This window comes from Harpegnathos saltator, unplaced genomic scaffold (genome assembly GCF_003227715.2).
Source record: "Harpegnathos saltator strain DR-91 unplaced genomic scaffold, Hsal_v8.6 scaffold83, whole genome shotgun sequence".
Lineage (NCBI taxonomy): Eukaryota > Metazoa > Arthropoda > Insecta > Hymenoptera > Formicidae > Harpegnathos > Harpegnathos saltator.
The window spans coordinates 930,148-955,342 of record NW_020230682.1 but is presented as its reverse complement, the minus strand read 5'-3'; the positions used below and the strand labels follow the sequence as shown (position 1 = coordinate 955,342).

The window sequence follows — 25,195 nt, the reverse complement described above, 5'->3', positions numbered from 1 at the left end:
AATACTTATGCCCACATCTGATAAGATTTCGACAACAGTTAAGTGCCGGTCATCTTCCACAAGTTCACGAACAGCCCGAATATTCTCACCAATGACACTCGATCGCGGACGACGTTCGTGACTTTCGTTTTCCACAGCATTACGATCACTGCGAAATTTTTTGGCCCGATCAAACACTTGGGTTCTTGACAGAGTACCATCTCCAAACTGTGCTTGGAGTCTAGTCAAAATTTCAGTTAGTTTGAAGCCTTCGTTAGCGAGAAATTGAATGATAATGCGTTGCGCAACAGTACGTAGGTACCTCTTGTTCAGTCATGGTGCTACTAACGAGGGAACAGCAACTGAGGAATGTTGCAAGGAGGTCACTCCCTTCCACACATCTCTACCTAACTACCTGGAGCTCCTCGGCCCACTCTTTCTGAGTCCGCAGGTAAAAAATCCGGTTAATATTTGAATGACCCTCGTAGCAGGATATCGGTCAGAATTTCGGCACCCGGGCATCCCTTTGTTCTCGACAGGTCCTCGTGAAACATCCGTTGCCGTATCAAAGTCTCCTGTATAATAAACGATTTGACACATCTGGAGACGCATGGGCGGCGGCTTGTCTTTCTTCTTCTTCTTCTTCTTGCACGCTGGCAACTGTCGTTAGATCATGTGGGCCGCGCTTGACTCGAGCAGCTTCGTTGCTTTTTCGATACCATCTGGGCGAGCGTGCTCATTCGTTACATTTCTGTAATTAATAACTCGGTTGTTACATCGCAAAATGGTACGGGAATTTTATATTTATCTTAATCCGTTCTATGTCTTCATGAATTCCTAGGAACGAGGAATTTGTGAAACACTCTGTACATATGTTTCCGATTGCAATTTTAGTATTATTTCAACTTCGAATTATTAACTTAAGGAATGCCAACGTGGTTATATATTTAAAATAAAAATTATTCTAAATTTTCTCACGTCTCGCAATCCCAAGAGACATACACACATACATATTCGGCCTGTTTTCTATATTAATAGTCTTTGATATCTTCCGATATCTTTTTCCTATTATTCCATATCTGTTACTATCCATGTTTATTTCAAACTATGCTTCATATTTCGGCCACGATATTCCTAAAAGAGCGCTAGTGCACAGCAAAATTTCTCTGGTAAGCTAAATCCCATAAGGCCAACAGTCTTTATAGTATCTCGTCGGTGCATAAGGTTTATATTACCCGTACATATTTTGAAACATTTTCTTTGGATATTATATCAAACGGATTTTGCGTGTCACGTAATATCCTTAGGACTACACGGACATTATTATGTTGATCATTTTGATTTCTATGATATTCATTAAGAATTATCCAGAACGCAACTGCCATGTTGAACGACCCAATGAGTCTTGTCGTGTAAAAAAATGTTTCGATTTTCACAAATTCATATAAAATTTTTCATTTTTCACTAATTCACAGAAGTCTTTCACTTTTCACTAGTTCACGCTAAGGAAAAGATTCATATGATCGCTGAGCAGTTGCAACGCTTCTCCAATCATCTATGTCGGCGCGCTCCCACTCCTCACATTTCTGTCATTAATAACTAGATAATTATTGTGAATCTCGCAAAACGGTATGGGACTTTTATGTTTGTCTGAACCCAATTCTACCTTCACACTTCGGATTGGCAGCTAATTATCGGATATTTTGTATGATCTTCATGATATTAATCATACACAATGTCAATTCTTATTTTTTTTGCGCATGTTAACATGTTAATTCATGTTATAAACGCGTAACAATGTGTGAGACCGTGCTTGTCAAGTACGCTATTATGGTTGTAGCACGAACTGTCACCACACGCAGGTTTTACCGCCGAAACCTGAAAGTGGAGGTAACATCGTAGTTCTCCTCTCAAAATAGATGCAGATGGCGTCCTTTCGCAGTTCCGAAAGTCGGTGTCGCCGAAAACGCCGTGTTGAGCACTTTCACGTTTCTCTCTGACTCTAGGTTTTTAAGATTGCATTCAGTAGTACTTATCGAAATACGTAAAATAGCATTATTGCAAAAATTTTTCTTCCAACAGCAAGTGCTCAAAAAATATTGCTTTTTTATTTATAAAATCGTTACACAAATTTTCAAACATTTCCGGTGCGCGGAAAATGTCAAGCGAGGTGTCATTTTCTTTGTCTTGACGAGTGTTATAAACAGCAATTCTAAAAATTTACAAAAAAATACTTGGGTTAGATTTGATCAAAATTATGAATTCCACAAAAATTGGCAAGATCTAAAGTATTAGATAATAATGAATAATTGTTGAATGATGAATAATGAATAATTGTTGAATGGTGAATAATGAATTGTTTTTTGAATTCTGATTAAAATTTTGAATGATTGAAACTACATTCTAATCTTCAAAAATTTAACCAAATTAACCCACAATGTACCAACCTTCATCAAAATTATATTTATTACAGAAGTAAAACATCAACAATTCTTTTCTACTTCAGATAGTAATAAAAAAATGATTTGTAACTTCAAATAAATATCTCAAATAATGGGATATCTCCACATTGTATAGCTCTAGTATATATGTACTGTTACAATGTACTTGTATGTTTATTAATATGTAGGCAGTCTGAAAAGTTCTCAACCTGACATACATGGCATTAGAAACTGTCAAACTATAATTGTATTGGTAGTGGCATCCCTGATATAAACTCATGTAAAATTTTATTCGATCTGTCAAATCATACGAGTAGTAGCACCAGTTGAAAAAGCTTTGTGCAAGATAGGTACTGCATTTGCTAACAATTGATTAAAATTGCATTTGAATGCGTATTTCTCAAGTGTGTTTGAATCGTTTTAAGCAAAATAAAATGGATTTCAAGCGTCGTTTCATAACTGGTGATGAAACTTGGATCCACCACTATACACCAGAGCAGAAAGAACCTTCCAGAATCACACTTTAATGATGGTATTGAATTATTGGAAAAACGTTGGAATAAATGTATTGAAGTTTCAGGAGATTATATTAAAAAATAAAACATATTTCACGGCAAAAAAAATTTTCTTTCATTGTTAGGCCAGGAACTTTTCAGACTGCTCTCGTATTTAACATTTCTTTAAGTAAAAAACATTTTGGAGATTTATCTGTTATTAGGATTTTATTAAGAACTTAATAAATCTGCATGTGTCTTAAACTCCTCTTGGATCTTCCTTTCGATTCCTGGTAATGTTATATTGTCTGCTGTTATATTAAAACTGACATACACAGGCCTTCCAAGCTTCATACTTAATCTTTTAGCCATGTTTGTGGATGTGGCGTCTGCTACAGCACCCATGATCTTTGTAGCAATCGGTTGTCTTTGAAAGTTTGATGCTAGGGCAAAAGACAGATCTTCCATAGTTGGATTATTGCAATCTCCTATCCACAAGTACAAGCAGTTCTCCATTTTTATGATTTTACAATTGACAGTCACATCACTGACTCTTGCACTAAAGTTGTGAAATTTAAAACTACATGGTAGGAATTCTGCATTCATTTTTTGCTCTTGTTCATTCGCCATACTTCCTAGTTATTCTTTTAGTTATTCTAGTTTTTCTCCTTAGCTTATCTATAAAATAATGATCATATAATTATTAAGAAATACCAAGTTGAAAATTATGAAATTATCTATAAAACTTTTCAAAATTACAAAACAACAATTAACATTTAATATAAAGTACACGTACGGAATATTTTATTTCTTAGTAAGTAAAATGTCAATCTATCATGCTGCAAAGTTGAGTTAGCTATGAAAATAGAAATTTTGACGTGAAACAAACAGGCTAATAGCAGAACATAGAAAATGGTATTCGGTAGATAAACATGATCTTTGATTTAATACTTTACGTCTCAAGCGGTTGGAGTGTACAATTTGGACGTTTTCCAAGTTGAACTGCTCGTTAATTCAGTTTTGCATTCAAGCATATTACGTATCATTTCTTGAAATACGTATCGTGTATTTCTCCTCCAACTCTTCCTTTATTCTTAATAGATATCTGCCTTTATGAGAATGTAGTAACACACTTCTAATTTTCACAATTTTTATTTGTGCACTCTCGCAATCCCTCCAAATTTGTCAGCAGAACTGACAAAACATAACCTATAAAGCCTCTCGTAGTCCCTCCAAATTTGTCAACAGAACTTACAAATCATAACCTTTAACCACAAGCAGTATACTGTAACTTAGTGATGGAAGATGGAGAAAATTTTTGGTAATTTCTAAAAGATATTTTAAATATATATTTGCCATTTTTATGGACGAAAATCGGCTGAGGGAGCAATAAATCAAGAAAATTTATTAGTTTCACCAATAAACTATATATTTCATTTCCTTGCAGCTGTCCTACATTCTATTTTATATCGTTTGTGTTTCTTCCTCACAAGATTCTTTTGTTACGATATCTTTGTTGCAGTGGAATACGTACTTCACTGAGAAGCGACATCTGCGCTTGCGTGAATATGAATAATATCTTTTCAATCATCTTTTCAATAACGGAACAAAATTGCTCCGATTGGTTAACGCCATTTGCCCTTTCCGTTTCTTTTCCGTTCCGCTATTTCGAATTCCATGTGATCGTACCTTAACTCTTCATCATCCACTACTGTGATTGTTACTCAAAGAGTCTTTAGTTCGCCTCCGTGGCGGTTGGAAGTGGTTTCTGTAACTACGCATATTTTTTGATCGTGAGGACCGCGTACGCGTTGTCCCTGTTTTTCTTTTACCTTCATACTACTGGAAAATGGCGTATGGACAAAGCTGAATGCAATCCGGAGCCATATATTGAACTGAACTGAACTGTGGTTGTTACTCCGTCGTTTCGTAGCACGTGCTGTTATTCGCGTATTGTGTTGTTTGTTGAAGAAATATGAAAGTAACGAAAAAAAGTACAGTATCCTTCCAGGAGCCAGTCCTGAGGAAGGTTGCTAAGAGCAAGCGAAAGACATCGACGCCGAAAGCGGGCGTCAGTCTCGAGAAAGCGGTTAAAAATGTTCAACAGATTTTTAAGGTTAGACATAACTCACTGGTGAAGAGTATGCAGATATATCTTCACCGTTTTAATTTCATTTCTATTGTATATTTTATGTATTCATCCGGTTGTTTTATTGCGCATTTCTTGCTGCTTATTTGTCTTATTCTACTATTGTTATCTCATGTTATCAGTATTAGTAAATGCAAAAGAGCGTTTGCTTTATTTACTGAGACACATTTTCTATTTTCCAGAAGGAAAATACAGAAATTAAAACTAAGAAAAAGCCTGATGTGCGAACTAAACCTACGACAAAATCCAAATCCACATCGAAAACTATATCAAAAGCTACATCACTCAAAGAAAAAAGACCCCAAGATAGAGGCATTGTTTATATAGGGCACATACCTCATGGATTTTACGAAGAGCAGATGAGAGATTATTTTAAACAGTTTGGCAAGGTCACAAGAGTACGAGTGGCAAGATCCAAAAGAGTATGTACATATTTTGAGCAAACTGTAAACTACTTGGATATGTCGTATAACTAACAAATCTTTCAAATTGCTCTGTAGACTGGAAGAAGTCGTGGCTATGGCTACATCGAATTCATGCACAAGGATGTCGCCAAGGTTGCAGCAAACACAATGCATAATTATCTCATGTGTGGTCGATTGTTAAAAGGTATCGTATTTGTTTAAAATTGCTTTATAATTTTTCATTTATATAATCTGTCTCGGTATATATTTTCTTTTTCATTTCTCCTCAGCTACATATATTCCGCCTGAGAAGCAACATCCTGGCTTTTTCTTGGGATTCAACTGGTCGGAAGACCAGTATCCCAAGCTAAAAAATCGACGAAAAGTAACCACACAAAGAAATAACAGTCAAAGCACAGAAGATTACAAAAATTTTGTCAAGAGTTCGCTAAGCAAGCTCTCCGCGTTAGAAGGTAAACTGCAAAAGAAGGGAATCAGCATAAAATTTCAAGCAGTCGACGTGCCACAACTGTAACAGTTTCACTTGGTTCTTTATTATATAATTTGATAATAGATTATTTATGCGGAATAAAGAATGGGGATTTAACATCCACGTGACGAGTGCAAGTTTCTATTTCCTTAAATCTCTACAGCGCTAAATACTGTATACACGCGAACTTTTAAAGCTTCTACCGTGGTGATTCGGCTTCGAGCGAGCATCGCGAGCGTCCACGCAAGTCTCGTTATGTACAATCTCGTATCTCGTAATGCCGCGCAACGGAACGTCGTCGCGATCGCGAGAGATGCGTCACGACGCGACGGTCGCCTCCTGGATGTTAGCCGCGCTGCCCTTTGTCCGTTTCCACTTCATCCGCCTGTTTTGGAACCACACTTTCACCTGTGGGAAGAAAAACGACTGAACGGCACGGTACGAAGGCGTCCGATCGCGCAAATTACACCTGGTAATACCTGGCGTTCCGTCAGATCCAACGCTACGGCGATCTCGTAACGCCGCAAGCGCGTCAGATAGTTGCTCCGCGCGAATTCGTACTCGAGGTGTCGAACCTGTTGCTTCGTGAACGCGGTCCTCTCCTTCCGCGGCTTCTCGCCCGTCCTCTTGGTCGTCTCTGCGAACGAGCGAATGGATAAGTCGAAGGCATCATGGGCCGTCCGGATTGTTCATATCGCAAGCTGCATATCTCTAACAACTGAGAAGAATTATTTCTCATCTGAAATGTACGCTCGTTTTTGTTTAGATGCACCTCTTGGACTTTTTCAGAGAGTCCTCAGTGTCTAAAGGTTCTAGCATCAACTCGTCCTTATCCAATAATTTAAGTCCAGATAATTTAAATGTATATTACCTTCATCTTTGATCATTTATTATGTTTATTTTCGTAGACATAATGATCATGTGTCATGAAAGTGCTAAGAAAAAAAAGTGCAGATGCTTCGTCTGATTTGTATTCAGCCGGTCAAAAAAATCACCGATCAGCAGCACTGCTTGCTCTCTTTCCTTCATTTCGACGCTGTGACTCGGCGGAGAAGAAAACGATCGTGAGTTCCCGAGAGAATAAATTACATCGTACGTGGGCAGCGCTTCGTTTTGACTCGAGGACTCGCCAGTTTGGATTTCGATTCCCAAAATTCGCTATCATCGAAAAGAGCAGCCCCAGAATCCAACGTCTCAAAGCTCGACGAGGACGCGCAGTTCGTGACATAACGCGCGCGTCATCCACTTCGACGACGACGACGACGATGACGACGACGACGTCGCCGCCGCCGCCGCCGCCGCCGCCGCCGCCCGTCGTCCGTCATCTTCTTGCGCCGCGATTTCCCGCGGCGAGATTTCGCGGCAGCGGCGGCGGCTTTTTGCCGCGGCCGGATGAAAATAATCGTACGTACGATGCGTGTGCGGCACACGCACCGTCGGCCGCGTGCGCTTTGCGAAATCCCGCTAGAAGCTAGAAGGCTGGCGGCGCTTTTAACACGACACGTGGCCGCGGCGGTAGCACTGCGCGCTTGCTCGCCCCCTTTTTATCCCTCCCTCCTCTTACCCCCCTCCCTGCTCGCTCTCTCTCGAGGCCCTTAACGTTGCTTCCGTGCCGCTATCTCGTCTCTAATTGCCGGCTGACGTCAATCCCGCGTGCTCCGCGGCTCGCATCGATGCTCGTTATCGGCTCACTTGAGGTCTATTCGGATGAATTTGCAGAAAGCAAAAAGCTGCGCGATTGTTGAAGAGCTACTTCATCTTTTCTCCTGGGTTCTTTTTCTCTTTCGCGGCAACGACTGTCAGGATTGTCAGCTTGTTCTTGGCGCAAGTGCTGCCTTCAACCCCTTGCCTAACGGAAATGTAATATTGCGTTGCGGGGGTAGCTGAATATTTCTAAAATTGGGTATTCGAAGGTTCTAGGGGGGCTCATTCCGTTCAATCGCGGGTGTTGAAGGTCAAAATTCGAAATGGCGAGTCTTCAAATCGATGGATCGATGGACGACCAAAACCAAAGGTTACCCACATAACTTGCCGTTATAAATTATAATCGTTCGTTATTTCGGTACTTTGTTACTTTATAGATTTTAAGTGAATTTACATTCTGTATATTTTAGAGACGTGCGAATCAAGAATTTTTATGTCGAATCGAATCGAATCGAATCTATGAAATTTCATTCGAATTCACTTCGAATCGAATCGAATGAAATCAAATCGAATCATTAAAAAATTTAACATGACTATTAAACATGTAAATAATGATGGAAGATTTTAATATGAAAGGGAATATTGATATAGTGATATCATCTCAAAGTAAAATATATATTTAAATAATTAAAGTAATTTATAATTAAGTTATTAATTATAAGTTAAGTTAATTACAAGTTAAGGGTTCAAACATACAGGCCCAGATGGCTCATTTTGTAGCTGATGCACGCAAACGATAATGTATTTGATTCCTGTTCGAATTATTCGGATTCGAATCATAGGGATTCAGATTCGAATCGAATCGAATTAAATTCGATTCGATTCGATTCGATTCGAATTCGAATAGTTCGCACATCTCTAATATATTTTCAACATTATGAAATGAAATTATGATTGTGTAGCCGCCATGTCACGTAGGGTCCATCATTTTGAATTTAAGGTATCTTGACTTCACGTATTTGTAAACAGCGGCAGTCGGCATCAAACTTGTTTATCGGTGGCAGTCGATTTAAGGACGTTCACTCGAGGATTCAGTTGACTTGCAGAGACAGAGACGACATCACCGAGTCGACGTCGAGTAATTTCGTCGACGGATGACAATTTCCACAGCGCAATGACAAGAGCGAGACACCGCGAGGCATTTATTACGCAAGACGTGCAGCAGCTCGATGCAGTTAGACATCCGATAAACATTTACATCGCACTGGGCCTATTATGGCCGCATTGGCGACGCTAAAGACATAAACCTTCCGACCGTATCATCAACGATTCGCGTCGCGGAAACCTGCGGTGGTCGCGATCGGAAATGTTTCCAGCTCAACTTGTCGCGCAGCTGAAATTTCTATAATTAGACCCGCCGCGATAACGGCGCGAATAATCGCGTTCCGATCGCTTCTCGGGGAGTCTCCGCGGAGATTTGTTCGCGGACGTGAAATTCCCGCTAATCCCCATCTGTAATTATCAGGTGTATGCCAAAGTTTTGGTCTTTTTTTCAGTTCTCTAATGTAATTATTTTAAACTGAGATATTTTCCCGCCGTTTTGTAAGGTTGGTATTGGCTGCGTTCAGCAGAACAAAGTGATCAGTGAGCGCTTAGTGATTCTCGCTCCTGATTGGTAAATACTTCTGGGTCTACGAAGAATCTAAAAGAATGCTCCAATCACAGACAATAATCACTAAGCGCTCACTGATCATTTTGTTCTACTGAACACAGCCAGTGTAAACTTTCTAAAACGCCATTTATTATAATTCATTGCCGCATATAACTTCAAAAATAAGCAAAATACACAGAAGGACCTTTTTGCTGTGAATATTTGGCTTCGCCGCTGATGCAGAAGACTGTCCGCGGTCCACCCACGAATGTCTGCGTTTAGAATTATCGTGCTTAATTTACTTCTCATCGCCAGTAGCAATTTTCGACAAAAAATCTTTTTCACGCTGTCTGGAAAGCAACGAAACGCGCGTACAATCCCGAGTTGTTCTGCAAGTTCTACCTGCATTTTAAACGGGTTTTCATTCAACAACGCTTCCAAATCGTCGCCCGTTGCATCAATTATTACTTTTAAGGTTATGTGCACCAATGAATCATAATGAATGGCGCTTTAGAAAGTTCAATAACAACTTTGCAAAAATACAAAACGACGGGAAAATATTTCACAGTTCGCCGATACGATCGGCTCGATTGCGCGTTCCTGACGCGATTTTCCGAGACGATGGATTAAATACTGAGAGAGCGAGGAGCGACGTGTTACCTCGTCCTTGCGGGCGCGCCTCTTCCTCGACGCGCATGTCCTGCCAGGATTGACATTTGCCGTCGTGCTCGCAGTCCATCGGTGTGTCCTGCGGATGAGTCGTTTGCCAAACACGGAACGCCGCGGCCGCGCTCGTCGTGGTCGTCACGCAGCGATCTTGATTCGCGTATGATAGATCCTCGGAAGATACTCGCGGAGATCTTGGATCCTCCCTCTCGCTTGATTGATCGATCATCGGCCGGCAATCCGCGGCGGCTTGCTGGGAATATTGCTCCCATCTTGCCGCGGGAAAATACAACGAAGGTCGTTGATTGGCAAAATCTCGTCGCAGACGTTGCGAAAAGCTTGCAAATTTTTCTCTTCACGCACGAAGAGAAACGCTAAAGTACGAGCACGGTACAAAAATCCCGGTTGAAGTTACGGCAATTCTAAATTGTCAAGGTTGCTGCTTCACTCAAGCAACATTCTGGTATTCTTTTCTGGTTTTCACCGGAAAATTGTTTCGTTCAATGAAACATTTTTCCCCGTGCGTTGTCTCGTAATTAGTACGACCACGACGTGTGATTGCGCAATTTCAAAGAACCACACAATCAGATGAAACTGAAGAGAAAAGTCCCCAGCGAAGAGTCATGGAAGAATCCGAGTTATCAGCGAAAGAAGACGGGCGGTTAATCGCGCGCGACTATTCACCAATTTTCTCCAATTAATAACTCCAACTTTCACATGCTTCTTCGCAACATGGTAGAGGGCTTTTCCCTTCAATCTTCAAGAACCGTCAACGGAGACCTCTCACCTGCAAGCGCGGTAATTCTGATTGGTGTCAGTGCTCTGCAAGAAGTTGACGACGTAGGGCGGAGTGAGAAAACGAGAAGCGCTCTCGTCGATCGCGGCGTCGAGTCCATTACAAGGATTCGCTTGGCCGTTCCAGGACCACCTGTGATACCAGGACGCGTCGCAGGCCACCGATCTCGCGCTTTGCCCATCCACGTGGAGCGCCGACGGCGTCGGCGGGGTCGGCGGTAGCTCGAAGTGGTCATCGAGGACCCGATGGCCGCTCGAAGTTGTGTCTTCCGACCACGAAGACATCGCGCGACTAGCAGCGACCAGGGGAAGCCGAAGGAGCCGCTCCAGCGCAAGATCCTCCCGCCCGCACTTGTCCATCCAGCAAGAAAGGTCCGTTCGCCGTTAGAGTCGCACCTGAGCCATACCTGGCAAGTTGGCGCGTGAGGCTCGCTTTAATCGCGCGCGAAGGTCGACGCGGGGTTCATCGCGGCTTCACTCCGCGCTCGCGCGGCTCGCTGCGAATTGCGTTAGCGCCCACTCGGAAGTGTCAAACGAGTGATACGGCGTCGCCGTAGGGCCGGGGCAGCGTGACGGAGAACGCCGTCGTGGCCGGGGAGTCGTGGGAGTAGGGCCGCGGAAGCTGCGAGATCTTGCTGCGCGGTGCCCCTCGAGCTGCCTTTTTGGCCAATCGCCGCTCGCGGCCGAGGCGACTGGTCGGAGGAATCCGAAACGGTGACACACGAAACGACCTCTTCTTCGTGTCCACTCCCCGGCCTGCTGGGTGTCGCGCGGTGCGCGACCCGCCGGAAACTCATCGGCGAGATTTCCCGCGGCAGGACAGCTCCGGACAAGTGAGCCGAGCGATTTCCACCACGAGGTGTTTGTTCGCAGCCTCGACGCGCGTGACCCATGTTCCTTCCTCTGCGAAACGCGACACCAACTTCCGACTTTGGCAGAGGAACTCCTTCGCCGCCTCGGCCACCACCAGGCTTTCGGCGATCTCACAGTCGCTGGTAGCCTGAAGCTCATTTGCGTCCGCAGACGTCTGGCTTTGAGCGCGCGACGGGGACCGCCAGGCATGAAGAAGGACGCGCTGGACGGGGTTGTTACCCTCTCGCGGGCGATTCATTCACAGATTCGTGGCCGTCTCATTGATTCAGGACGGCCATTACTCCGTCACGAGGAGCGTAAGTCAATCTCGGGCGGGGACCCAGCTAAGAAAACACGAAGGAGCCGAGAGGAGCGAAGGCGAGAGAGAGAGAGAGAGAGAGAGAGAGAGAGAGAGAGAGAGAGAGAGAGAGAGAGAAAGAGAGAAAGAGAGGGAGAGAGAGAGGGAGAGAGAGAGAGAGAGAGAGAGAGGGAGAAAGTGAGTGAACGAGTGGGTGTCAAGACCCCGACCGGGCCCTGGTGTTTCGAGGGGTCGGCTCCTCCTCAAGGGTCGCGCGTCTCCATTAGTCATCGGTATTGTTTGGCTTCCTCTCTTGGGCGCTCTCGCGCCCCTTCGAGCCTGGCTCGAGCACGCACGCCAAGAGAGAGAGAGAGAGAGAGAGAGAGAGAGAGCTGCGAGAGGCCCGCCGCCGCCGGCACTCACAGGAAGAGGGAGATTCCCTGAAATTCGAGACACTGTCGTCCTCGGTCCCCGTCAGCGGTGCCGGGCGGTCTGCCGACGACGGCAACAACCGCATGGAAAGGTCGTTTCCCGCGTTTCGCGGCGGTTTCCGCAGGTTGCTCCTGCCGCCGTATGCGGAGGAGAGTTCCGGCCGAAAGCTCCGAGCTCTCCAAGTCGGGGGAGACGGGCACGGGCACGAGCTTCCGCTAGCTTCATCTCCAGGCGGAGTCCTCCAGGCGAAGCTCTCTGCGAAAGTGCCACTGGCTCCTCGAGTGCTGATGAAACTTGCGCGGCGAGCAAAGTCCTGGAAGCAGTCAAGGTGTCTTCCGCGAAGACAGGCCGCGGCGAACGGACGGATTCGTCCGCGAGCTGTCGAGAAAGTTGATGCGATGGGAGGGCACTCGTTCGGGCCGAAAATCTTTCCCCAGCGCTTCCTCCCGACTGGGAGCTTCTCCGCTCTTCCAGTCAGCTCGATAAGGACAAGATGAAGTGCGCAATTCCTCTGAATATTTTGTACAGACCAGTCCCTGCGCGCGATCTCATGAAGTCTCCATGGGTCGAGACGCGGAAAGAAATATTCACGCATCTCTCATTGAAGACTACCCCGTCGCTTCTTCAAGATCGCCAGTGAGCTCCCTTTCCCACGAGCTTGATCTTCACCCGGAGAACGGACAATATCTCATGAAGCGCTGCTTTTTGCCGTGAAACCGAACTCTACATTCCGTGGGATGTCGCGTGAAGCGGGGAGTGGAGGAGGGGGAGAAGAGGAGGAAAAAAGCGAGATCCCACAATGAACACTCGTCGCGGCCTCGGCCGAGTCTTCTGTCCGAGCATAAATCCGTGACTGGTAAGTGGCTGGCTTTCTCATCAGCGGGCAGAAGGAGGATTCTCAGGCGAGCGGCTCGAAAGCTAGATGCCGACGCCAACGTCGACGTAGATAGCACCTAGTCGAGCGGAGATCGAGATCGTAGATACGCCGGATCGACACACCCACGTGTCGCTGGCGACGTCATGCGATCGAGCGTCCGCCGACGACCCGGCGAGCGGTCGTGAATGGCGGGCATCTCGCTGACATGAAATTCCGCTGGCAAAAATCGCGAAGAGCAAGCCTGATTTCTCGCTTGAGATTCTGAAAGGCGCCGCGGCGGCGGCGGCGGCGGCGGCGGCGGCGGCGGAGCGTGAACGTCGCTGCGGGCGGCGTCGATGGTGCACGGCGTGGTGTGTACGAGTGTATTTTTGGCGGGCACATCTGGCGGAACGCGCGCCCGAGCCCTTGACAGGGGCGTCTTCCGCCTTGCGGACGCAGTCGCCGCTGGCTGACCGTCGCGCGGCAATGCTCGTCCGGTCGCTCGAGCCTGCGGGGGCTTAGCGCCTGCTCGAGCCGAGATCAGCATGGAGAGCCGCGCTGCACGACGAGGTAAAGGGCCGAAGGGAGCGGCCTGCGACTCACGAGAGAGTACCTCGCCTCGTCTCGCTCTCGGAGGTGACGGAATCCCTCGCGGCAAGCTCGCGCGCGGAGGGTTCCGGCTCGTCAGGGTCGCGACTCAGCGCCTCCGAGAACACACCGCGACGAGATACTCCCGTGTAAGCCCGGATGCGGCTCAGCGAGAGCTGAGCGACGGAGCTGAAGCGCCATTGAGGAACGCTACGGGGAGATCGAATGCTTCAGGACCCGCGGATGCCGGGCTTAGCGAGGCCTGCGTCAAGCGCCAAAGCCTGTGCGCCTGCAAGGGCAGCTCGCGCTGCTGGCATGAGAGGGTGAGGATCGTGGCGACGATACTGATCTGCGTGTTCGTGAGCGCGATCATCATCTACTGGTTCGTCAGCTCGATCATGGAGAATCGGCGGGACGGCAGGCACAGGGGCTCGTCCGCTGGCGGATCTCGCAACACGGCTCACCTCGAGAGGCTGCCCGATCATGTTTTACCGTTGGAGTACACGTGAGTACCGCTCGCGGCGCGGCGCGGTTCGAGTCGCGTCGCGCGAACAACACGCAGGCTGCTGCCGGCTCGCGCGACCTTCGTTCGGCCGGCACGCGCGCGAGCTTTTAAAGATAGAACGGAAGCGAGTTGATGGATGATCAGCATCGTCCGCCGAGGATCCTAACGCCTCGCCTCTCGCGGCGATTAAAAGTTGGCGGAGCGTTACGAAACATCACGGAAATAGAACAGACGCGCGGCGCATCTCTCTCTTTCTCTCTCTCTCTCTCTCTCTCTCTCTCTCTCTCTCTCTCTCTCTCTCTCTCTCTCTGGCGGTTGCCCTGGTTTGCGAGGAAAAATTGCGTTCCAGTCTGAGGATACTGCCCGTCCTGGAGGAGGGGAATTTCACGACGATCGGCGATGTGGAGATTCAATTCTACTCCAAGATCCCGACCAAGCACGTACGTTTGCACGCGTGCGGCCTTCGCGTGCGTGACCTCAGCGTGACCGAGTACCGCGATCGGCCATTGAACGCGTCCAGGTTCATCAACAGGTACGTCCAAGAGGCCGGGGAGGACTTTATTGACGTGTTTCTGCTGCAAACGCTGATGGCCGGCGAGATTTACGTCTTGCGCGTCAAGTATACGGCGCCGCTACAGCAGAAGTCCAAAGGACTCTTCAGGAGCTCGCACGTCGATCGCGGCACCAACGAAACCAGGTGACCTCAATCCCGGGCGTTTCACTTCCGCCAGCCGTCGTGCTGGGCCGACAATCGGAAGCAAGTCGCCGCCGTGACGATCGTTGGAATCGATTCGCCAGCGACTTTGTCTCCTTTCAGGTGGATCGCGGTGTCGAACTTGTCGCCGGATTACGCTCGGCGGGCCTTCCCGTGCTTCGACGAGCCGTGGCTCAAGACGCCGTTCCGCATCTCGATCGGCAGAAGGTCGGACATGCGCTCGCACTCCAACTCGATGCGCAAAGTCACTGAGGACATGTAAGGCAGCTCGACACTCTGTCAAATTCCCTCCCCCCCCTCACTCATCAACCTTCTACCCCTTCCGGGTCAATCGAGGGAAATTTACAAACTTCGTTCTTTGTCTCTATCTAGCTAATTGTCAAAATCGTCCAAGCGCAACGCTGCGCGCAATTGTTGTCTCCTTCTTCTGCCATTTCTTGCGTGAAAAAAAAGAGTACAAGCGGAGAAGGTAATGTCAGGATCAGAAAGCGCCAAGAAGAATTCACACCCACACGCTTCATCTTATCCAGCTAACCTAAAAAGACTGCCTGTCGCGCTCTCAAAACGGTCCTCTTCCTCAGACGCGGCTTGCCGGGATACGTGTGGGATCATTACGAGAAGACCCTGCCGATGCCCACTTACGTGGTCGCCTTCATGGTGAGCGACTTTGTCGGCTACCGCGTCAACGTCACCGACCGACCGTCGCACACAATCTTCTCTAGGAGAGAAGTCGTCAACGACACGAGATACATGAGCGAGCTGGTGCCGAAGGTGCTCCGACTGATCCAGAACTTCACCGGGTTCTACTACGAGCTGGACAAGCTCGACGTGATCGTGGTGCCCAAGCTGATGTACTCCGCGATGGAGAACTGGGGCCTCATAACCATCTGGTGAATACGCTGCTCTCTCGATATTTCCCGCCGCCAGCTCCTCGGGAAGAGTCGAGCGTCATTTTCATTAGAAAGTCGAGTTTGTCGCTTGCAGACGCGAATTTCAGATTGAGTCTCGTGGACGTTTTCAGGGAGGACATAGCCGTCATGAAGGCAGCCGGCGGTGGTATAATAGCCAAGAAAGTGCTCGCTAGCATCGCGGCGCACGAAATCGCCCATCAGTGGTTCGGTAACCTGGTGACGCCGAGGTGGTGGGACGACGTGTGGCTGAAAGAGGGCTTCTCCTCGTTTTTCGGATTCCTAGCATTGAGCGTGGTAAGATGAGCGCGGATCAGCTTCCGAAATCGCGAACGCCCCGAGAACTGCTGCTTTTCGTATCTTTGGATGTCGCGACGCGGAGGATTGCTCCTGCAAGTTGGAGGTCAAGTTGAAACTGAAAGCTTCAGGTCGTTCTTGCCCCTGAAGAAGCAAACTGTTGGTTTCATCGAGAAAAATTGCGCGCACGTTGTCACTACACAGCCGTGAAGTCAATCTCTAGTCGTTACTTTTTAGGCTCTGGACGCAGCCATCTTGACTCATGGCGTGGGAAGCGAGAAGATGCGTGCTCCAAATTTCCGCGAGGTAAAGAAATATATCCAATTCAAAAGAAAAGCGTTCCGAGTATTTCACGATACGCAAGTGATCGATCGCAAGTGTGATTTCTCGATGTATATTCCTTAAGCAGTTCACTGGTAACAAATTTGAAAAATTCATGATGATAAATCCAACCAATATGGCGGCGTTTAGATATTCAATTTTGTCAGTTTTTGAAGAATATTTATCAAGATTGATATCCCCATTTGATATTGTATGAAATCTTTTTATAAAGGGTTTTTCGAGTCGCTACTGACGATCGCTGGGTCGAAATTTCAAAATTCAATATGGCAGCCCCAATTTGGCTAATTTTATTTTCCTATTTTAGAGAAGATTATATTCATGATATGTTCATGTTTTTTGGGTTGCTGATGATGAACTTAGTCGAAATTGCAAAATCTAAAATGGTGGATCCAATATGGCGACTTTTAGTGATCAACGGTATTCCATTATGGATACTCTCACCTCCATTATTAGCGGGTGAAATATATCGAAGGAAACTACTCCTTTGCCGAATTACTTTGGTGAATTTTCCTCCACAATGGCATATCAAAGTTTGCCACATGAAGCCGCCACATTGAATGCGCCATTTTGAATTTTATAATTTTGATCTTGGACTCGTGACAACAGCGACTCGAGAAAACCCTTAACAGTCAAGCTTCCATGTAAAATACGGAATTATTCAGTCTCGCCGATTTCGGGTGCACCGGTGAACCGGTTGATCTCGACTCTTCAGGAATTTCAAGCGCGCATTTCCTCGCCGTGAAACATCGCGGATATCAAGATGGCAAGTCTCTAGAGAGATCCTCGCGAAATCGCTCGGTCCTCCAAGCTCTGCGCTTTTCCTACGGGCAATCAGCCTCGCGCGACCGCGGCGTTCCGACTTCTCTCACCTCGCCGGCTGCTCTCACAGCTGGAGCCCGAGTCCTGGGACCGGCAGGCCAGCTTCCTCGCCGAATGCCACGACGTATTTCACGAGGACGCGAGCGAGGCGGCGCACCCGCTGCACATCGACCCCCAGGAGCTGAGCGGCCTCATCGGCGTGTTCGACCTGACGTCGTACGCCAAGGGTAATTGCATGGCGCACATGATCTATCATTTTCTGGGCGAGCGGGTCTACCTGGCGTCTGTGCGCCGCTACATGCGCACGTACTACTATCGCAGCGCCGATCAGGAGGATCTCTGGAGCGCCTTCCAGCTGGAGATCGACTACGAGGCGGCGGCGGCCGACGGGCTACCGGCTTCCTCCGGGCTGCGCATGAAGGACGTTATGCGAACTTGGACGTATCAGGCCGGCTTCCCTGTCCTGCGCGTCCGGCAGAATCGCGAAACCGGTGCGCTCGAGCTTACGCAGGTGTGCGCGCGCGCGCGCGCACGCGCAACAGCCGATCGCTTATCGTAGTCTCTCGCTTCCCCGGCGCGCAAGTTTCTCTGTCTCGCTTCCCCGGCCGCGACAAATTGCTTCTTTGCGAGATGTGCGCGCGTGTTTGATCATCGTCGCTCGATGCGCGCGAGCGACGCGCGCGACGGAGGAGAACGAGTTTCGTCGGCTCGATCTTCGCGCGCGCCGCTCCTGCGCGGTCAATCCGGAGGCGGCCTCTTCTTCCCACGTTTGCACACGTGACTTAGTAATTTTTCGAATCGGCCACCGAGAGAAAGAGAACAGGAGGCCCGGGGGGGGGGGAAGGAAGGGCCCGGGGAGGACGGGCACTGGTGTATCTGGCAAATTTATCGATGTGGGTAATTCGTGTTAAACGCGGAATCAGACGTTCGTTCGTTCGCTCGCTCGCTCTGTCAAATCGTCGCGCTCGAGCAGCGCGGTCTCGCGAAGGCAGCGCGAATTAATACAATTATAACTCGTGGAATATAAATGGCGAGCAACCTCGTGAGCAAGCATTGCTGCTTAATCTTGGCCGTTGCACGGAGACGGGCAGAAGTAAAAAAAATGCAGGCACGCGAAGCGTGCGCGGTGCGGCGGTGGACGTCGCTAAAAATTGCTCGATTATGCGATGTTTGTGTTTCAGGGGCGATTTTATCATTACGGCCTAAATAGTACGAGCCAAGAGTTATGGCACATCCCGTTGACGTGGACAACCGAAAATGAACAGCAATTTGGTAATACCTTGCCGAAGGCATGGATGGACAAGAAACGCATGAAAATTAACGACACCGCCCTGAGCCGGGCGAGCCTCGGCGACCAGTGGATTCTGTTCAATATCAATCAAACGGGTAATATCACTGTCGTAAGATCCGCCGATCAATTAAGGAGATAATATCCGAAGCAATATTCCTGCCGACAATGACTGAAGTCGATCAATTTGGATACAGACTCGAGAGAGCCACTTTGTAATTTTGCAAGAATTTCTCCTACACACACGCGCGCGCGCGCATGCGCAATGTGTGCGCGACGAAAATTAACGCGATGCTAATTAATCACGCAATTAGCAGCAGTCGCCCCGAGTTGCGAGAGCATTTTCTTCAAAAGACTTCTGGACTCGCACAAGGTGGCTGCTGATAACTCCTCGTGACCTCTGCCCCTCCGCAGCTCTCTACCGCGTCAACTATGACGTGGAGAACTGGAAGCTGCTGCTGAGGTCCTTCCGAGCTCTGCCGGAAGTAGCGAAGGTGCAATTGCTGGCGGACTCGTTCGCGCTGGCCAATGCCGGGCTGCTCGACATGAGAATCACGTGGAGCATCCTCGAGAAGCTGCGAACGGAGACCGGAGAGATGCTGTGGATGCACGCGATTCTCACACTAACTACCGTCAAGGACTATTTTTGGGACTCGAACGTATTCGAGGTAACACCCGTGTCCGCGCGTGTCGTGTCGTCCCGCGACGACCGACAACATTTTGCGAAATCGTGAACGCGAAAACGTCCATCTGCCTGAGTGACAGTCGCGAAACAACACAGCGCGTCTCTCGCGACGGAGAGAGGGAGAGAGAGAGAGAGAGAGAGAGAGAGAGAGAGAGAGAGAGAGAAGCTTCGAGTGACGGATCCGCGGAGAAAATTCTTTGCTCGAACGAGACAGTTTTCTGATAAAGTATCAACGATTTAGAAATTCCGGCTCCGATGATCGCTTATATATCTGTCTCAGGGATAATCATACGCTTTATAATACCGTACTTAATAATGCCGTTCCGGCTCCGCTTGTCAGAATCGAATCCAAATTGCCCAGATTTCCGACAACTGACAAAAAGTGGCAAAAATAAAATAGTAATAAAAAATGAAGAGAGAAGGAGAGAGAGAGAGAAGGGGTGAGGGAGAGAGAGAGGGGGGAGGGGGAGGGAGAGAGAGAGAGAGAGAGAGAGGGAGAGACAGATCCCCAAATTTCCGCGGCGTCTGGGCTGCGGCGAAATTCGACCGACCCACGGCTCGGCCGTAGATTCGCGAGAGCAAGATTGCGAGGCGAAGGCGAGCACATTTGATTTTATTATTAATTTATACGGCCGCGGCGCGATAAGATATGCGAGATATCAGCGACGCCGCCTCGCGGTCTAAATCGTCCGCTACGCCGGCTTCTGCCTTATGTCGTTATTACGCGCAGTTAAGGCTTAAGTACGGCATTATAAAGCGTATGATTATCCCTGGGACATATATATAAGCGATCATCGGCCCATCGGCCGTCGTTACGATTCGACGTTCTCAATTAGGTCGGAGGACTCAATCATTATTTGCACCGAAATACGAGGCACGTAACATTTAATTAAGCACTCGCGCCGACCAATGTTGCCGTAACAGTTCCCTTTTCACAGAAGCCATTATTGCAAAAATATAAGAGGAGACCCAGCGAAGCTGGGGCTCCTCCGCGTGCAAGCGCATAGGCGGGCCCGACGTTTTCTCCGTCGACTCCGCTCGACCGCGCCGCGCCACGCCGCGTCGTGCCGCGTCCGTAAACCTAACGCGCCAAATTAAATAAATACACTGCGGCGGTATCTGCGCGTTTTAATCCACTCGGTTTATTGCTCGTAAATTCTGAATAAATAGAATTACTCTCTCGCTCCTTGCTCGCGCGAGCGCGAATCAAGCGCGGATCTCCATAATGTTGCGATCAAAATCGCACCGGCTGCTGCTCACTTCGCCGCTCTGTCTCTCCTTCTCCTCCTCCTCCTCCTCCTGCAATTTCACCAGGGCACTTTCATGCCGTGTTCTTTTTCTCTCGTTTCCTCCTCCTGAGGGAAAGACAAACCGGCGAGGCGGAATCTCTCGGAGAGAGAGAGAGAGAGAGAGAGAGAGAGAGAGAGAGAGAGAGAGAGAGAGAGAGACCGAGAGAACGACGAGGGGCGGAGGGGAAAGTCTCACCGATACAGCGGCGAGGTTTTTCCTCGCGTAGGTAAAACGGGATCTCGAGGTTAAACGAAAGATGGAGACGGGAGAAGCGAGTGCAGCCTCCTTTCTATTCAAATGTACAATTATCGTTTCAGCAGGTCTCCCTCCCTCCCTCCCTCCCTCCCTCCTTCCCTCCCTCTCTCTCTCTTTCTCTCTCTCTCTCTCTCTCTCTCTCTCTCTCTCTCTCTCTCTCTCTCTCTCTCTCCCTCGACACACCGGACGCTTTTGTCTCTGAACGAACGTTCACCCAAGTTTGCTAGATTCGCCAGGCGGACGCGCGGAGATGGACCGCTTTTTCTTCTTCTTCTTCTTCTTCTTCTTCTTCTTTCAGTTTGCGATGTGCAAGGTCGCCGATAAGGTGTACGCTGAGATGGCGCGCTCGCTGGCCCGTACGGATCCGGCGTCGTGGACAGAATTCAAGGTGAACGTAATGAAATGGGCATGCTCGTTGGGCCATCGGGCGTGCTTGACGGCGGCCCGCGACTACGGCCGAAAAATGCTGCGAAACGAGTCGTCGAGCTCGTCGTACGTATTCAACCAGTCCGCGCGACAGCAAATAGCAAACGCGCATTTGTCTGGTAGCGACAGACTTATCTGCTCGTTGTTATCGACGCACCAGCGTTGTTAATTCGGAGGCAACCGGCGAGCGTCGATCTCGGCCACCCGCTGAGGCCATCTTGATTTGTCGCGTCGGCAGCGAGAAAATTCCTGCGGAGTACGTCGAGATTACAAAAGAAAGAAATACTCGCGATAAATTGCTGCAAAATTGACGCGGCAGAATTACGAAAAAGAGAGACGCGGCGAGTTGCGGTCGTTAGATCGAAGGGTTTGGAGTATTGGTAATTTCCTGGACGCACCCCGCGACGCGAGCGTCCTCTGCAGGAGTCTTCGGGAAAATCGAGATGGCGAGTGGCCAGAGCAAGGCCGAGAAAATCAGCCGGCGAATTGCGCAGCGTTCCGGAGGAGTTTCGCACCTGGACGTACTGCGCGTTCGCGAGAGAGGCCACGGGGGAACAATGGCTGGCGCTTCTCGCGAGGTACAACGGATCGACGGCGCACGATAAGGAGAGCCTCGCCTTCGCGCTGGGATGTCATGTCAACGCGGGTCTGCTGCGAAGGTGAGATCACCGAGCGGGCGCGACGAAATTTCCCACGCTGACGCGCGAAATAGACGAGGCGTGAAAGAGGCCCACCTCGCCTCGCCCCGCGGAACGGAGACACTTTCGGAGTCGTAAATTGCTTTATTACATAACAAACGCTTCCAGATACCTGTCCACCGTGTTCTCGCAGACGAACGTAACGTGTTCGCACGCAGAGGCGGCTCTCATGTCCGTCGTGATCAATCCGCACGGCTATCGCGTCGCCGCGGACTTTCTGACCGAGCACTGGGATGAGTTTAGCGTCGAGGAGGCGGAGGGCAGCAGCACTTAGTGAGTAGAGCTCAAAGATTGAACGATTTCTAAAGCTGCACGTGATAGTAATGTTTATTACATTTCAACTGCAGTAGCCGAGAAGAGGACTTGGTTTACAAACAGCTTCCATAACTTAGTCATGCCTTGCTCTAAATTCTTAACCTTCCGCCTAATCTTCCAACTTTATCTTAACTTTATCTTACGTCATCTTCACGTCATCTCCATTTCCTTAAGTCTACAAAATATCAGGCTATCGTTTCCATTAAATATATGTCAAAGTTTTAGCCCTCTTTTTCCGTCCTCAGATATAATTATTTTAAATCTAAGTATTTTCCCGCCGTTTTTTGTAATTCATTGGCACACATAACCTCAAAAATAAACAAAAAGCACCTTCTTTCTGTGAATATTTGGTCTCGCTACTGACGTAAAAGACTGTCCAGGGGTCCACCCGCGAACTTTTGCGTTGAGGATTATCATACATGATCCAATTTTCATCGGCGGTAAAAATTTCCGACAAAAAATCTTTCTTGCGCTGCCTAGAAAGCAATGAAACGCGCGTATTCAAGCGGCGGGTAATGCCGTTTTGCGACAATTCATGCGGCCATTTTCTGATTTCATGCGGTCGCCTTGAAGCTGTTGTTTAATCAATTCTGAGCTGTTCTGCAAGTTCTACCTGAGTTTGGGACGGGTTTTCGTTCAACAACGCTTCCAAATTGTCGGCCTCGCGCATTCGCGGCGTTTCAGAACGCGGACGATCGCTCACATTAAAATCGCCATGTTTAAAGGGACGAAAGAAATATTTGCGCGTATTGTGGGATACAATATTTTCCCCAAGAACAGAGAAAATGAATCCACATATTTATTAGCAGCATTTTCTTCTTGCTGGAATTCATGTTGAATGCAACGACGAATGTAAAGTTTTTCGTCGTTCATTGTATCAACTGTTATTTTTAAGGTTAAGGTGCACCAATGACTCATAATGAATAATATTTCAGAAAATTTAATACTAACCTTGCAAAAATACAAAATGGCGGGAAAATATTCCAAATTGAAGTAATTAGAGCATTAGAGGGCTGAAGAGAAAGGCTGAAACTTTTGCCCAATGTTGTCCCAATTTTGCATAACCTATATGTTATATCACTTTCTTGCAGCGCGAACGTCCCCCTGACCGCTACATTGCGCGCCTTCGTGGGACGCATTCGTCGGCAGGAGGACGTGGAATGGGTAAGGAAATTGCACGAGTGGCGAAACTTTAACGAGGATCGAAAAGCGAACATGGCGCTCAGCGAGCGCCGACATGTGCATACTTACTTATCGCGGCAGCAAAGAAGCGCCGGATTATTATGTAACGCGCTCGCGCGCTCTTTCTCTCTTTCTTCCCCAGCTACGGCAACTGCGAGGCAGGCACGACAAATATGACACCGTGATCGGGCAGGTTATTAATAGAGTCCAGGCCAATGTCGCGTGGTACGAGAAGTACAAAAACGAAGTAAGTCCGCTCGCTCTTGCATTTGATAGCGCGAACGTTTCTCGCTCGTCCGAGGATTTTGTACGAGTCGCAGCGCAGTCGTGTCTCTATGAACTCCGGATAGACTGCTAAAGCGCAGCGATACCAGAGCATCCCCTAGTAGCACACTTCATTGGCGTTACATTGGTGTTACATTGGCTACGGTGACATAAATTGGAGTTACATTGGCCTAGTGTATCCCAATATACAGCCAATATTGGTTAGATATTAAATTACAATATATCGCCAATATTGCACAGCATTGTTATACCAATATTGACTTACATTGGGGTTACATTGGCCAATATTGGAGGCCCAATTTGTAGCCAATATTGGTTAGACATTAAATTACAATATATCGCCAATATTGCATAGCATTGTTATACCGATATTGACTTACATTAGGGTTACATTGGCCAATATTGGAGGCCCAATTTGTAGCCAATATTGGCCCAACAATATGTGCTACTAGGGTCATTGACAAGTCTCTGCGTACCACTTGAGGTCTGGTAAAAATGAAACGTTTACTCGAATTTGCGCGAATTTTGTTGCTGAATCCACCACAGCGAAGGGAAAAGCGAGACGACGTCGACGGCTCAACCGGCCGCTCGGAAGTTCGCTAAGTTTCACCTTGACACGAAGCGTTCTGGGAGACCTTCGGGCGTGGACGATGACCAAATGGAGGCGTCAATTGAAAAAGAGCCGCGCGATGCGCGACTGAGCAGGCGGCGGAGATTGTGAACGTAACGTAGCTTAGGAAAACCATTTCTGGGAAATGGAACCATGTTTAGGAAAAGCATTTCCGAGCCAGGCAGACTCGTGCAAACTTCTTGGGCAACTTCGCGCTGTCTCATCTCGATTTCGCCCACGAGGCGATTTTTACGTGTGTTCTCCCGCAGACTCTGCGACTGCTGGAGGAGATTTCCGCGGGATACGCCGAGACGAGGGACTGCAGGAGAAGAGATTAACGGAGACGCCGCGCGCCGAAGGCCCATGCGAATCTCGAGGCCACACGCGAGACCGACGAGATAATCGTAATAATCGCGAGACGATTACGCGCGGGCTCGCGCGGCCTTTAATGACACGACGCTACAATTTCTCTCGAGGCGCAAAGGACCAAGCGCCCGGTCAATCTCCGAGTTAATCACGCTGTCATGATCGTCACACACTGTCGATGAGGACGTCGCGTGTTTATAGCACTGTTGATAATAGAGAATATTTTTCTAGACAACTCGTTGTTGTTCTCTCTCTTGGCCTGTCCCTAACAAAGAAAAAAATAAACGTCGCGGGAGAAGAGTAGGTGAAATCGTCCTGCGGAACGACAACCTCCACGAGACTGCGTTTTCCCCCTTCTTTCCCCCGTTCAAATCTGCGCCTCACTAAGAGAACTCTCTCGGTCTCTCCCTGACGAAAGGAAAAGAGAGCGTAGGAGGAGCAGGTGGAATTGATTGCATTAGGTGACCAAG

At 48.1% G+C, this 25,195-nt stretch overlaps 4 protein-coding genes across 7 annotated transcripts; 2 read left to right on the top strand and 2 right to left on the bottom strand.

The window, feature by feature from the left end:
* Positions 1–3,123: 3,123 nt before the first annotated feature.
* On the bottom strand, positions 3,124–4,201 carry LOC105184143 (proteasome assembly chaperone 4). 4 transcript variants are annotated; one of them, XM_011142726.3, is made up of 3 exons: positions 3,866–4,201; positions 3,711–3,770; positions 3,124–3,592 (listed from the first exon to the last, which is right to left on the bottom strand). In XM_011142726.3, exon 3 carries the CDS (start codon positions 3,542–3,544, stop codon positions 3,146–3,148), a length of 399 nt encoding a protein of 132 aa, XP_011141028.1. In that variant the 5' UTR covers positions 3,545–3,592; positions 3,711–3,770; positions 3,866–4,201; the 3' UTR covers positions 3,124–3,145. The 4 variants fall into 4 exon arrangements, with proteins under 4 accessions (XP_011141028.1, XP_011141026.1, XP_011141027.1 ...); XM_011142724.3 differs by having other exon boundaries at positions 3,871–4,201; XM_011142725.3 differs by lacking the exon at positions 3,711–3,770.
* A 216-nt stretch (positions 4,202–4,417) lies between these two features.
* On the top strand, positions 4,418–6,080 carry LOC105184144 (MKI67 FHA domain-interacting nucleolar phosphoprotein-like). Its single transcript, XM_011142727.3, has 4 exons — positions 4,418–5,030; positions 5,246–5,485; positions 5,564–5,672; positions 5,758–6,080. The coding sequence occupies exons 1-4, from the start codon at positions 4,890–4,892 to the stop codon at positions 6,000–6,002; spliced, it is 735 nt and encodes a 244-aa protein (XP_011141029.1). The 5' UTR covers positions 4,418–4,889; the 3' UTR covers positions 6,003–6,080.
* A 118-nt stretch (positions 6,081–6,198) lies between these two features.
* On the bottom strand, positions 6,199–11,643 carry btn (buttonless). Its single transcript, XM_011142752.3, has 4 exons — positions 10,706–11,643; positions 9,913–10,190; positions 6,437–6,594; positions 6,199–6,365 (listed from the first exon to the last, which is right to left on the bottom strand). The coding sequence occupies exons 1-4, from the start codon at positions 11,071–11,073 to the stop codon at positions 6,276–6,278; spliced, it is 894 nt and encodes a 297-aa protein (XP_011141054.2). The 5' UTR covers positions 11,074–11,643; the 3' UTR covers positions 6,199–6,275.
* A 1,837-nt stretch (positions 11,644–13,480) lies between these two features.
* Positions 13,481–24,957, top strand: LOC105184145 (thyrotropin-releasing hormone-degrading ectoenzyme-like). The gene is made up of 14 exons (XM_019841889.2): positions 13,481–14,244; positions 14,594–14,941; positions 15,062–15,217; positions 15,541–15,849; positions 15,981–16,164; positions 17,396–17,836; positions 18,507–18,711; positions 19,028–19,281; positions 21,142–21,335; positions 21,764–21,928; positions 22,076–22,240; positions 23,374–23,446; positions 23,607–23,711; positions 24,629–24,957. The coding sequence occupies exons 1-14, from the start codon at positions 13,697–13,699 to the stop codon at positions 24,695–24,697; spliced, it is 3,216 nt and encodes a 1,071-aa protein (XP_019697448.1). The 5' UTR covers positions 13,481–13,696; the 3' UTR covers positions 24,698–24,957.
* The last annotated feature ends 238 nt before the right edge of the window (positions 24,958–25,195 follow it).

Excerpts from the sequence above, each read along its gene's own strand:
- LOC105184143 (XM_011142726.3), bottom strand. The coding sequence starts at position 3,544 with ATGGCGAATGAACAAGAGCAAAAAATGAATGCAGAATTCCTACCATGT.
- LOC105184144 (XM_011142727.3), top strand. The coding sequence starts at position 4,890 with ATGAAAGTAACGAAAAAAAGTACAGTATCCTTCCAGGAGCCAGTCCTG. Across the intron at positions 5,031-5,245 it reads ATGTTCAACAGATTTTTAAG|AAGGAAAATACAGAAATTAA; the intron begins GTTAGACATAAC and ends TCTATTTTCCAG. Across the intron at positions 5,486-5,563 it reads GAGTGGCAAGATCCAAAAGA|ACTGGAAGAAGTCGTGGCTA; the intron begins GTATGTACATAT and ends ATTGCTCTGTAG.
- btn (XM_011142752.3), bottom strand. The coding sequence starts at position 11,073 with ATGGACAAGTGCGGGCGGGAGGATCTTGCGCTGGAGCGGCTCCTTCGG. Across the intron at positions 6,595-9,912 it reads GGCGCGCCCGCAAGGACGAG|AGACGACCAAGAGGACGGGC; the intron begins GTAACACGTCGC and ends GCTCGTTCGCAG. Across the intron at positions 6,366-6,436 it reads TGGATCTGACGGAACGCCAG|GTGAAAGTGTGGTTCCAAAA; the intron begins GTATTACCAGGT and ends TTCTTCCCACAG.
- LOC105184145 (XM_019841889.2), top strand. The coding sequence starts at position 13,697 with ATGGAGAGCCGCGCTGCACGACGAGGTAAAGGGCCGAAGGGAGCGGCC. Across the intron at positions 15,218-15,540 it reads CGCAAAGTCACTGAGGACAT|ACGCGGCTTGCCGGGATACG; the intron begins GTAAGGCAGCTC and ends CCTCTTCCTCAG. Across the intron at positions 21,929-22,075 it reads AACGCGGGTCTGCTGCGAAG|ATACCTGTCCACCGTGTTCT; the intron begins GTGAGATCACCG and ends AAACGCTTCCAG.